The sequence below is a fragment of the Eschscholzia californica genome, unplaced genomic scaffold, assembly GCF_041429995.1.
Source record: "Eschscholzia californica isolate CP2 unplaced genomic scaffold, dmEscCali1.0.p SCAF_6, whole genome shotgun sequence".
Lineage (NCBI taxonomy): Eukaryota > Viridiplantae > Streptophyta > Magnoliopsida > Ranunculales > Papaveraceae > Eschscholzia > Eschscholzia californica.
Window position 1 is genome coordinate 22800881 of NW_028238483.1, and position 13397 is coordinate 22814277.

Below are 13397 nucleotides of genomic sequence, written 5' to 3' on the forward strand. Positions count from 1 at the left end.
AATGAACTCTTCAAAAGAGATACTTTTTCAAACCAATTAGAAACGACTCGAGTGGTACAAACAGATTGAAAATCAAAACCTCAAAAAATGAATTGTTCATTGCAAAAAGTTTAACATATAAACCAAATCTGTAGGTTAGCTAAAATCCACTATGTAATTTGTATAATAGAAGGAAAGTAAAACAAAAGTGACGTAGATAAACAGATAGAGAGAGAAAGTGAGCAAGAGATTTGTTTAGTACCACAATTGTATTTACAACTAAATATTTTAGTATGTGTTAGGAAGTCCACCAGTCCACTCCACTCGGCCAAACCGAGTGGACCCGGTCCCCTAGGAGTTGTGCCACTATAGGATTGTTGTATTAATTAGATAAGCTAGCATTACTTAGATTAACATAGTTGAGATATTTTCTCCTAACCCTAATTCCAATGTATTCCTATAAATAGGAACCTATGCATATTATATAATACACAACAGAGAGAATTAATAATATCTTGTATTCAAATCTCTCTCTCTCTCTCTCACACGATTCCTCTCGGTCTCTCTCCCTCACGGTCTGACTCATTCTCTCTCTCTTGTCCATATAAGAGGTTAAGACCTCTTCACATGGTTTAATAATCAATTTCTTTCTCTTCTTCATAATGGCTTCTACCGATGTTTCTTCTGAAACTATTCACATTACTATTCCTAATCCTGATGGACCTTTCGATGTTCATCGCCCGGATTCTCCTACTACTATCTTAATCACGTCTCTTTTAACAGGCGATAACTACTCCTCATGGTCTCGAGGAATGATCAAAGCTCTTCGAGCTAAAGATAAGCTAGGATTTGTTGATGGGACAATCTCTACACCCACCAATCCTAACGAATTACATCTATGGGGACGATATAATTTGGTTTCAAGTTGGTTTATCAATTCGGTCGATCCATCTCTACTTTCCTCCATTCTTTATGATGATAATACTTCAGATATTTGGAAAAAAATTTATGATCGTTTTCATCAAACAAATGCTCCTAAAGTTTTCCAACTTAAGAGAGCTATTTCATGTCTCAAACAGGAAGGTTCCGATGTTTTGACTCACTTCACTAATCTCAAAGCTCTTCAAGATGAGTTAAACTCCTTAATGACTACCGAACCATGTATTTGTGGACATGGTCGTTCATTGATTGATCGAACCAATCAAGATAGAGCAATGGAATTTCTTCAAGGTCTCCATGACCGATTTTCGGCTATTCGTAGCCAAATTTTGTTAATGGACCTGTTTCTTTCCATTCTCCGTATTCACTCTCTTGTTAAACAAGAAGAGGTTCAACAAAGTCTACTTCATCCAATGGCTATCACCACCGATGTTGTTGCACTTGCCGTGGGTTTTAACGATAATGGTGCTAATCGGTTTGATCGTTCCGATAGGCAACGATCAAAACGACCCCGACCCTTTTGCGATAATTGTAAAACTCATGGGCATCACGTCTCCACATGCTACCAGCTACACGGTTTTCCAGCACACTACGGACAACGAAACCGAGTCGTTTGTGGCCCGAACCGGTTGCCGCCTCGATTCTTGATCAAAATAATTCAGGGGTGCCTGCAGCAACATCCCTCAAGGCTGACCAATATCAATCTCTCTTGAAGCTTTTGGAACAATCGAAACAGCCCCCTTAATCGGCTAATAACGGCACCCCTAGAGATTCTCACATCAACCTAACGGGTAAGTTCTTTTCTTCTTTTCATCATCCCTGGGTTATTGATTCGAGAGCCGCCAAACATATTTGTTCGGCTTTTTCACGGTTCACTACCTACTCGTTTGCACCACCTAATTTCTTTGTTCGCCTACCCGATGCTTCTCGGGTTCAAGTTCTTCATATTGGTTCCGTTTATTTCACCGATGATTTTTATTTAAAAGATGTTCTTCACATACCATCTTTTTCAATTTAATCTTATCTCTGTCTCTCAAGTCTCTAAATCTCTTCATTGTACCGTTTTATTTGACCTCGACTTGTGTCTTTTTCAAGACCGAACAACGAAGCAGAAGATTGGGCATGCTAGTCTTCATGATGACTTTTATTTCCTTCGCACGGAGCGTCCCATTCTTTCTATTACAAGTTTAGTTAGTGTTAGTCCTAGTAATAGTTCTTATGTTTTATGGCATTGGCGTCTTGGTCATCTATCTTTTTCCCGTTTTCAATATTTTAATTCTAAACTTCCTTGTATGAATTTTAGTTTTTTATCAAATAAAGTACCGTGCGATGTTTGTCCTCTTTCTAAGCAATGTCGTTTACCTTTTCCATCTAGTTCTACATCTTCTCATATTTTTGAATTAGTTCATGTGGACTTATTGGGCCTTTTTTCCGTTTCCTCCAACTCCGGTTGTCGTTATTTTCTCACACTTGTGGACGATTTCTCTCGTTGCACATGGTTATTTCTTATGAGTTCCAAATCCGACTCAAATCAATTAATCAAAAAAAAATTAAATATGTCTCCAATCAATTTAACTCTCACATCAAAATTCTTCGATCGGACAATGGTTCCGAATTCATGAACAATCAATTACAACAATGGTTGCTCGATAAGTGGCCCGTTCTTTGCGTCTCCAAGCCAATCTCCCACTTTCCTTTTGGGGAGAATGTGTCTTAACCGCCGTTTACTTAATAAATAAATTGCCTATGCCTATACTCAAAGGTTTGTCTCCTCATGAAGTGTTGTTAGGATCCCCTCCAAATCTCTCTCATCTACATGTGTTTGAGTGTCTTTGTTATGCTCGCATTCCTTTGGTTAAAAGAAAGTTGGACCCCCGTACTTCCGCCGACATTTTTTTGGTTATCCAAATAGCCAAAAAGGCTATCGCATCTACGACATTCAAACTCGTAGAATTTTTACTTCACGCAACGTTATTTTTCATGAAATAGCCAAAAAGGCTATCCTCCTGTTGGTTCGTCACAAGCCCAACAGCCTTGGGCCTGACTACGGAGGTGCCCTCAGACTCTCTTGGTCCTTCCCCTATCTCGGGAGTGCCTTTAGAACCTGTTGATTATCCTCTCGTCGATGCTAATCCATCGTCCGGTGTCCACACCGGTGCACCATCATCCACCACTGACCAACCGGACACCGTCCATCCACCTAGAACTCGACGCCCACCGGCCCACCTAAAAGACTATGTTTTTTCCAACACAAGTCTTATCAAATATCCACTTGAAAACTATTTTTCCATCAATGCGTTTTCCACTTCTCATCAAAAATTTCTCTCTTCGGTCCTCACAACAACCGAACCTACGTCCATTGCTTGTCTTATCAAATATCCACTTGAAAACTATTTTTCCATCAATTCGTTTTCCACTTCTCATCGAAAATTTCTCTCTTCGGTCCTCACAGCAACCGAACCTACGTCCTTTACTCAAGCAATGAAGTCTCCTCATTGGAGGGAAGCAATGGCCAAAGAAATCTCCACCCTGGAAGCGAACAAAACATGGTCCATTGCTACGTTACCACTGTTGGGATTTAAACCCTTATACTAGTGTTTATAGCGGAAATAAGACATCTAATGTATACACTAGTATTCTCAGGATCACATGCAAAACTAGTAATTAAATTAATGGAGATAGTAGATTACCTTAATCGCTTTTCCCTCGAACTAATTGAATTGATTAAAGAAGACCAAGAGCTTCAAGTGTAGCTCCTCTACTTGGGACACGAGCAATCAATTTAATCTCCCACCTTGTTGTATAGCTAGCACACCAATGGTGGTTGGAAAGAAGAACACCTTCTTCTTTGACTAGATAGATAGTTAATGGGAATTAGCTCACTTTCTCCTCTCTACTTGATGTGGTAGAGTAAGAAAGCTTAGAGAGAAATTCCACACCTTATTCTCTGCCCTAAAAGTGTTTATATAGAACCCTAATAATAATCCACCTCCTTTTAGGTTTCCTAAAACACCCTTTAGAATAAGATTTAGGGAAATAGTCGAAAATAGCAACTATTGGTATTTTCTCAATTCCCTAAGGAGATGACGTCCAAATTCAGCAAAAATTGGCAGATCTAATGTTCATAACATAAGAAACGTCCCTCCAAAAATCAGCCCAATCCGAGCCCTAGAAGTGCCCGAATCGGCTAAGGCCCAAAAACCCTGTTTTTGGCCTTTTTGTACTATCTTTGCCTAATTCCTTTTTAGGCCTATGAGATATGTTTATGGGACACTCCCATGATTATATATTATTCCCACTAGTCATATCCTAGATCAATTTGACACTCTTATGTGTAACCCGTTGTAGGATCCGATCGAAGTTAGCCGCGAATTACTTCGTAATTCGACGATCGTAGTTGGTCTCTAGCTACAACTCTACGATCCCTAAATCAATCGGACTTGATGATCTTCCACATCAATTGTCCTATCCGACAAATTGTTCGTATTGTCACCTTGGTCGAAGGGCATCTCCTTCAACTCCTTCAGACTCCCACTTGGACTTAGAACAAGTGCAATGCCTCGATTCCCGTGTCAATTTAGTATCCCATCTGATACGTCACGTCATTCAGACTTTCTTGATATCCGAGTACAACTGTAAAAGACAAACGATTAACTTTTAATCCGTTTGAGCGCGGCCACGCATTTTCAGTTGCTACTCATCAAGTGGCCTTGAGACACTTTGTACCTAATGTGATTAGGGTGACACAATCCATTCTTGCGCTCCCACTTAACTTCATGTCTATCCTGTCCTTCCCAGTATCCGTCTTTATAACCTCCTTTTACGGCGCGGCGTTTGACGGAACCAAAGTCGGACATTCCTTTCATAAGATGAATGGAGCACTCATGTTTTGAGGAATCTCTCCAATTGTCTTTATGAGAAGTATTGACGTTCATCACGAGTGATGTACTTCTCATTTGAGGGTTATCTAGTGTATAAACCTTTTACACACCCACGTAGTCGAATAGAATATACTATTCCTATAGCCCATGAAACTGCGTTATCCCATCGACTCCCGTGCTAGTCTTCGTGAGTCATTGTTGTCCATGCAATGACCTGGACCAGGGTTTTTGATAATAAATATTCCAAGTTCACTTAATAGGGTTTCATTCATCAGATCACGTATCTGACAAACCTATTCGGAATGTTTTATTATCGATGGACTGTCGTTTAAATACTAAACCAAATTTAGACGACTTGTGAAACAACTCTATTATTTCTGATAACGAGAGTTGTAAATCTGAGCCTCTTCCGTAAAACTCTTTTTACCCACTCAGTTTTACTCGTCGAGGTTTATTCCAAATTTACCTCATGCCTTAGACTGTGTATGAGTCTCATACTATGTCTTAGGTGACAGTTTAGTTTGACTACGTATGTAATCCGTTTTAAACTTTGCTAATTATCAATTAATTTGAAGATTGCTTACTTCAACCTTGATAATTTCTAGTAACTTTTACTAGAGTTAAGGCTTTTAATTCTTTATGTAGTATTTGCAACAGTTCCCGGCTTAAAACACTTTTAGCCTACTTTCCTTCCATGTCTGGAAGTTTGCTTACGATGACATGTTCAACTTTTGTACTACTTCATCCTTTAGCCTTCTAGGATGTTTCTATGTAGTGTTTCGGTTTTCAAATCCGAATTTGGATATTCAAATGCTAATCATATCCAATATGATTGACTTTATGTATTCGAACATAAATCTCTCTCTCATGCTTGTTTGCTACATCGGTGTCTTTTCAAACTCCGATTTAGCAACGCTCTTAGTCATGAGTTTTGGGTCGAAATTCTTTTAGACTTTCCGAGTCTTAGATTTTCTGTTTCGGATCTCAAGCATCTCAGCGTAATGAGTCTCTCCAATCCTATCATCCTTTTGATCTATGCTTATAGATCTTCAGATGCCCAAAATGACATTTCATCCTTGTGTGTGGTCCTTTTATTGAGTCAGTGTGTTCACTGTTACACAACATCTTATGTCGTACTCAATCTTTTGTATGTACTCAGCATACGGACCCGGAAGGTTTGTTTCTCCCACTTACTTTCTTGAAACTCGTGATTCAAGATTTTCTTCATTCCTCAGGAATCAAACTTCTTTGATTGCCTTTTTGAATCGAAGGATCTAACTCTTGCGTGCTTTTAATCCGTCGATAGATTTCTGAAGCATGCTTATGGACATAACTTGATTGGAAGAATCTTATTCTTCATGTCTAGTTTCGGGAAACATGAATGTTTCCATCCTTCTCAGTTTTCTACTTTGGAAAACCAATTTAGGTCTTCTGTTGACTTAAATTATCAAGCTTCATGTCTTGACGAGATATGGATTCCACAATGATTTTGGCTTCTAGCCAAAATCTAGAGTCAGTTTCCGTTTCTGCGCAGGTCTTTTATCTCTTCAGAAATAACCTTTATTTTCTGAGTCTTTAAGATTTTATTTTGACCTTTCAGGGCTTTTGAACAACAATTTGGAATTTTCTCAACTACTTTGAGATATTCCTTTAGAGACACTTTCACTCGCTTTGAGAGTTCTCCCGCGAATGACATTAGCTTTTGTGCGGTGGGTTTACAAGATCATATCTTTAACCTTTCCTTTTCCGAGGAGCCGCAATTTGTTGCTCTTGGTCGAATTTAATCGTCTTGTACAAGTTTCATGATTGTTCTTCATGACCCTTCATGATTTTTCTCATGATCGAATTAAATCGACTTGTACTTTTCTCCCACTTATTCTTGTAATAATTAGTACTTTTCTCCCAGACTACTAGGTGTGCTAATTACTATAAGAATACTATCATGAGCAACAAACACTTTGTTCTCTTGGTAGCTTGTGGAAAAAGCCCAAATTTCTTCTAAAGAAATTGCGTCAGACTTTAGCTAATTTTTGTAATGCTTTTACAAGCTTAGCTGTTAGACGGACTTTGGTAAGTGTGAAAACAATCGTTTCTAGAATATGTCCCAAAATATTCGGAAGACTGGCTTAAACCCATCATTGATCGAATCATGCATAGTAGTGTTCAATTACTCCCACTGATTCCACCATCCCTCAGATGTGTTCCATGGAGTGAGTTGGGAAACGTTTTCTCAACTCCTTTGATGGTTATTTAGTATTTGACTCAAGTTTTTATCACTCCAATCTAATCGGACGACTTAAACTCTCTTGTCAAAATGATTCTTTTACTTCGTTTTATACTTTGTTTGAACCTTTCAAACATTCTGACTTATACTTTATGATTTGTACGTTTCCATACTTCATGAAGTTGTCAGAGTACGTATTTGAAGTTTCTCTCGTCAGCTTCTGCAAGTAAACTTATAGGTCTGCATAACACTGTATGAGTCCTAATAGATTACCAATCTCTATGCCTTTTGAAAAGGGTGACTTTGTCAATTCAGTCCTTAAGACCTAATTGACAATGTTGAAGTTTAATGAGTTTGAATCTCTTGATTTTAGCCATTATCAATGTTAACCTTCAGTTAATTTTACCATTGGTTTAAAACATCATATGTTTCTAGAAGAACAAAATAATCACTATTAAGTTCTAAGCTAGATCAGTGTCTAAAAGAAGACTTTGATCCCTTTCAGCATCCTTAGCATTACTGCTTCTGCTCCCTCTTGGATCTTTACTTCTTTTAGTCAAGTATGTGATTTCCTTGAGCTTTACCGAGCCGTACATCCGGTATAAAATACCTGATGAAGAAATTTTACGATACTTGTTTTTAACTTTGCTAACAAGGATGTTGGAATCGGAATTCGTAATTCCATTCCTTATGTCCTCCAGGTGCTAAGGGTAGTTTCCTCTTGAATGGTCTAGCCATTGTTTGGAAACATTCACAGTAATGAGAAATACTCTTGATCATGTACTCGGTAACTGTTTTCCTTTTCTTCGATCAAATGTTTGTCTCACTTGACTGACCCTTTGCCCTTTTGAATCTTAAGAGCTCTTTCTTAGATTTTTGTACCAAATCTCAAGAACCTTTCTTAGATTGGATATTCCCGTATGTTCTGCTCAGTTTGTTCGTAACAACCTGAGTGACTCATCTAAGGTTTTATCTATCTTTGTTCAATCGATATTGAATTGGGTGATAGATGTATTCTGTTGTCTTCCGTTAGGATGACTTTCAGATTGCCTTGGAGGTCTCGTACCTCTCCATTTATGACTTCCGTGGGAAATTCTTCCTCAGTTTGTCTTAATGGCTATGCTAGCATCCATTACTCTTCCAAAGAGAATGTTATAAGATTGCTTGCAAATGGCTTTTGACCTTCTTCGGTATGAGTCAACATTGGGATTGGGTATTCTAGTAAGCTTTCCTTTTGAATCTGAGAACTATTCTCAGATTCATTCTTCCATTCTAGGAAGTGGATCAACACCTCCCTTAGGTGTGATTTTAAAGTTGAAACCGTTTTCATGTGTCATCTTAATGCTACATAAAGAAATGGCAAAGTTTTAAAACTCGTTATCGTTTTTGAAAAACTTAGTTTTCCCACATTATTCAATAAAATCGTCCCCGATTGAATAAGTGATTCCAAGATCCCACTTCTTCAGAGTGAAGCGGACTTTGGCCCTGCCCTCCACTTCCGTCGCCCTAGGTGAGTGAACTACTTCACTGATCATACCCTTATGACTCTTGGTTGATAGATAGTCATTGATGAATGGCTAATCTATCCTTTTTGCCTCGAGTATCCAAGACTCTCTTGTTGATCTCGTTGAGTAGAACCATTTAGACGTGTAGGCCTCTTCTATAGACCTACCCGCATTGTCCCAAGGTAGAGGAGGTACTCTGCTTTGGCCGACCCACCTTCCTCGAACAAGGGTGCAACGAGTGTCTTAATCTGGATAAGCGATTACTCAAGATTACTTTTGGGGACTTTTACGCTAGTCTGGCATTTGTTGTAGTGAACTATTTAGCCTAACTAACATCGACGACATAAAGCGTAAATAAGTAAGTAAATGCGCGCGAGAATGTAAATCAAGCAGACATGGATCCTTGTATGGCCCCTAACCTAGAAGATCTAATCTCCTTTGGTTTTCTTCTTGTTTCGCCTTTTGGTTCGTCTTAGATCGCCATCTTTGAACCTCCATTGATTTCTCCCACTCGCCTTTGGATCCCATCCTCGAGCTTCTTCAATGGACTCATAGACCCTAAACTCTAATTACAAGACTCACGATTCGCAGATCGTATAAACTTGAAATTAAAATTAATTACAAAGCATGCACCCATCCGTGCTTAAAACAAGAATAAAGAAATAAATCTATGGCCATACTAGTTTCCCGCATTCACATCACATGCAATCATATACTATATCAAGGCTAAGAACTATATATGCATGATTATCTTGGGAGATACTTTTGTTGACATCACATGTCACATTACGGACCTTAAGTCTAAATTCGAAGAATTCAACTAATGGTGCGTTCCGATTTTATCTTTTATGATTTCTAAAATCATCTTTAAGAAAAAAAATCTGTTTTGGGCTCGAGAAAGCCCGGGTCAATTTCGGAAAAAATATTGGTTCGATTCTTAATGATTTCATAAATCAATTTAAAGAGAAATCCGTTTGGGCCTTCTGGATGGCCCGGATTGATTTTGGAATTATTTGGTTGGAATCGGAAGAAATTTTGGCAAAAACTCCCACTCGAATGATGGTCCCTTTTCGTGGTCCGAAAAGCCTCGAAAAAGCCCGGGACAAGTCCTAGACAAGTCCCGGCCCAAGCCCACAAAAGGGCTCGGACAAGGTCCGGACATAGCACGGCCCGTAGGGCCGGCATGTCCTGGCCGAGGCCTATTAAGGCCTGGTCTCGTCCTGGCCGGAGCCAGGACGCTAGTCCATGTACCAGACGCGTCCTAGACGTGTCTGGTGCTGGACCGGACCAGCACTAGGTGTCTCGGACTAGTCCGAGATAACCAGAACCTCAGACGCGTCTCCAAGACGCGTCTGGTGGTAGCTACTGGACGCGTCCCAGACGCGTCCTGGTATAGCTACTGGTCGCGTCTGGAAGACGCGACCACAGTAGTGGGACGCGTCCTGGTCGCGGCCTTGGACGCGTCCTGGTCGCGTCCCAGACGCGTCCTGGCCTGACCAGGACAGCAACCTTGAAGTTTCTAAAACTTCAAGTTTCCACTTTTTTTTTTCTTGTGCAACTCTAAGTTGCTATTTTCCAATTTTAAAACTTTTCTAAAATTTTGAAATTCCTTTTAGAACACTTCTAAAAATTTTCAAAACTTTTAGAAACTTTTAAAATTTTCCAAATTTGTTTTGGGAGTTTCCTAAACTCAAAACAACTCCTTTTAGAACACTTCTAAAATTCCAAATTTTGTTTTTCAAAAGTTTCCAAAACTTAAAAACAACTCTTAATCAAACCAATTATGGATCAAAATCTAGGTTTTTGAAACTTTTCAAATAACAATTTTGAAATCAATTTGAAAAATCTTTGAATCCAATTCAAAATTAATCAAATTTTATGTTTAAAACCTTTTTAAACATAACTATCAACTTAATCAAGCATGAATTAGTCCGAAATTCAATCAAATTGAGTTTTTAAAACACTTTCAATCATCAATTTGATTCTCAATTTGAAATTCATTGAATCGCATTCAATAATATCAAATTGTGAGTTTAAATAATTTTAAAACACTTTTAAAATACTTTTATAAACTCAATTTATTAAACTATCAATCATATCCAATATGATTTAGTTCGATTCTTAGCAAAAACTAGTTAATTGCAAGAGGCTCTGACGCCACTGTTGGGATTTAAAACCTTATACTAGTGTTTATAGCGGAAATAAGACATCTAATGTCTACACTAGTATTCCCAGGATCACATGCAAAACTAGTAATTAAACTAATGGAGATAGTAGATTACCTTAATCGCTTTTCCCTCGAACTAATTGAATTGATTAAAGAAGACCAAGAGCTTCAAGTGTAGCTCCTCTACTTGGGACACGAGCAATCAATTTGATCTCCCACCTTATTGTATAGCTAGCACACCAATGGTGGTTGGAAAGAAGAACACCTTCTTCTTTGACTAGATAGATAGTTAATGGGAATTAGCTCACTTTCTCCTCTCTACTTGATGTGGTAGAGTAAGAAAGCTTAGAGAGAAATTTCACACCTTATTCTCTGCCCTAAGAGTGTTTATATAGAACCCTAATAATAATCCACCTCCTTTTAGGTTTCCTAAAACACCCTTTAGAATAAGATTTAGGGAAATAGTCGAAAATAGCAACTATTGGTATTTTCTCAATTCCCTAAGGAGATGACGTCCAAATTCAGCAAAAATTGGCAGATCTAATGTTCATAACATAAGAAACGTCCCTCCAAAAATCAGCCCAATCCGAGCCCTAGAAGTGCCCGAATCGGCTAAGGCCCAAAAACCCTGTTTTTGGCCTTTTTGTACTATCTTTGCCTAATTCCTTTTTAGGCCTATGAGATATGTTTATGGGACACTCCCATGATTATATATTACTCCCACTAGTCATATCCTAGATCAATTTGACACTCTTATGTGTAACCCGTTGTAGGATCCGATCGAAGTTAGCCGCGAATTACTTCGTAATTCGACGATCGTAGTTGGTCTCTAGCTACAACTCTACGATCCCTAAATCAATCGGACTTGATGATCTTCCACATCAATTGTCCTAGCCGACATATTGCTCGCATTGCCATCTTGGTCGAAGGACATCTCCTTCAACTCCTTCAACCACCCGACAAACGACCAATTGGTTGTAAATGGGTTTACAGAATCAAGTTCAGGTCAGATGGTTCCATCGAACGCTACAAAGACCACCTCGTGGTAAAAGGATACACTCAAATAGAAGGTTTAGACTACAATGACACTTTTGCACCGGTTGCCAAACTAGTAACCGTTTGTGTCCTCCTCTCTCTCGCTGCAATCAAAGGCTGGTCTTTCCACCAATTGGATGTTAATAACGCATTCCTTCAAGGTGATCTTCACGAAGAGGTATACATGAAAGTACCACCCGGATTTTCATCTCAAGGGGAGTCTAAAGTGTGTCGATTTCAAAAGTCGCTATATAGCCTAAAACAGGCTTACCTTCAATGGTTTTCAAAATTTTCCTCCGTCCTTCTCGAACGAGGTTTCTCTCAATCTAAGAGTGATTATTCTATCTTTACCTTCGCTCGCACTTCACTCAAATTTTCGTCCGTCATTACAGAAAATAATAACAATGCTATTTCCAAATTAAAACCGTTCCTTGTCAATACTTTCTCTTTAAAAGATCTGGGTCGTTTACAGTACTTTCTAGGTATAGAAGTCTCACGGTCTTCTCAAGGTATATTTCTTTGCCAACGCAAGTATGCACTTGACATTCTGAAAGACTTTGGGCTTACTGCCTCGCGTCCTTTTGATTTTCCTATGGAACAAAAGCTTCGTCTTAGTCCTACCGATGGCGAACCCCTACCGGACCCATCAGTATATCGCCGCCTCATCGGTCGTCTACTTTATTTAACGGTTATACGGCCAGATATAACCTTCGCCGTCAATAACCTAAGTCAATTCATGCAAACTCATAGTCAACTTCACTTAGATGTTGCTCATCACGTCCTTTGTTACTTAAAAGGTTTCCTTGACAAAGGAACTTTTTTATCTGCAGACAGCTCTCTCTCCACATCACAGGTCATTGTGACTCCGACTGGGCTGGTCCCCTCTACCCGGCGATCAACTACAGGTTATTTTACAATGCTGGGCTCGAGTCCTCTATCCTGGGAATCAAATAAGCAACCTACTGTTGCCAAAGCTTCTGCGGAAGCAGAATATCATGCACTCGCCATTCTCACTTGCGAATTACAATGGCTGAAGTATCTATTACTTGATTTTGGAATCAATCGATGACAGTTTACTGTGATAATCGGGCAGCTCTTCACATCGCCGACAACCCCGTCTTTCACGAATGTACAAAACACATTGAGATAGATTGCCACATCGTTCGTGAGAAGATCAAAGACAACGTCATTGCCACGCGCTTTACCATTTCAGAGAATCAGTTAGCGAACATCTTCACAAAGCCTCTTGGAGCAGAGTCGTTCAAGAACATTACTGGCAAGTTAGGCGTTACTTCCATTCTCGCTATAACTTGAGGGGGGGGGTTAGGAAGTCCACCGGTCCACTACACTCGGTTAAACCGAGTGGACCCAGTCTCCCTAGGAGTTGTGCTACTATAGGATTCTTGTATTAATTAGATAAGCATTACTTTGATTAACATAGTTGAGATATTTTCTCCTAACCCTAATTCCTATGTATTCCTATAAATAGGAACCTATGCATATTGTACAATACACAACAGAGAGAGTTAATAATATCTTGTACTCAAATTTATCTTTCTTCCATCTCTTCTCACGATTCCTCTCGGTCTCTCTCCCTCACGGTCTCACTCGTTCTCTTTTTTGTCCATATAAGAGGTTAAGACTTCTTCACGTTATGCACAATTGTA

The 13397-nt window shown here is 39.1% G+C and overlaps 1 protein-coding gene across 1 annotated transcript; it reads left to right on the forward strand.

Moving 5' to 3' along the window:
* The first annotated feature begins 641 nt into the window (after positions 1 to 641).
* On the forward strand, positions 642 to 1631 carry LOC147532558 (uncharacterized). Its single transcript, XM_086649969.1, has one exon. The coding sequence runs from the start codon at positions 642 to 644 to the stop codon at positions 1629 to 1631; it is 990 nt and encodes a 329-aa protein (XP_086506095.1).
* The last annotated feature ends 11766 nt before the right edge of the window (positions 1632 to 13397 follow it).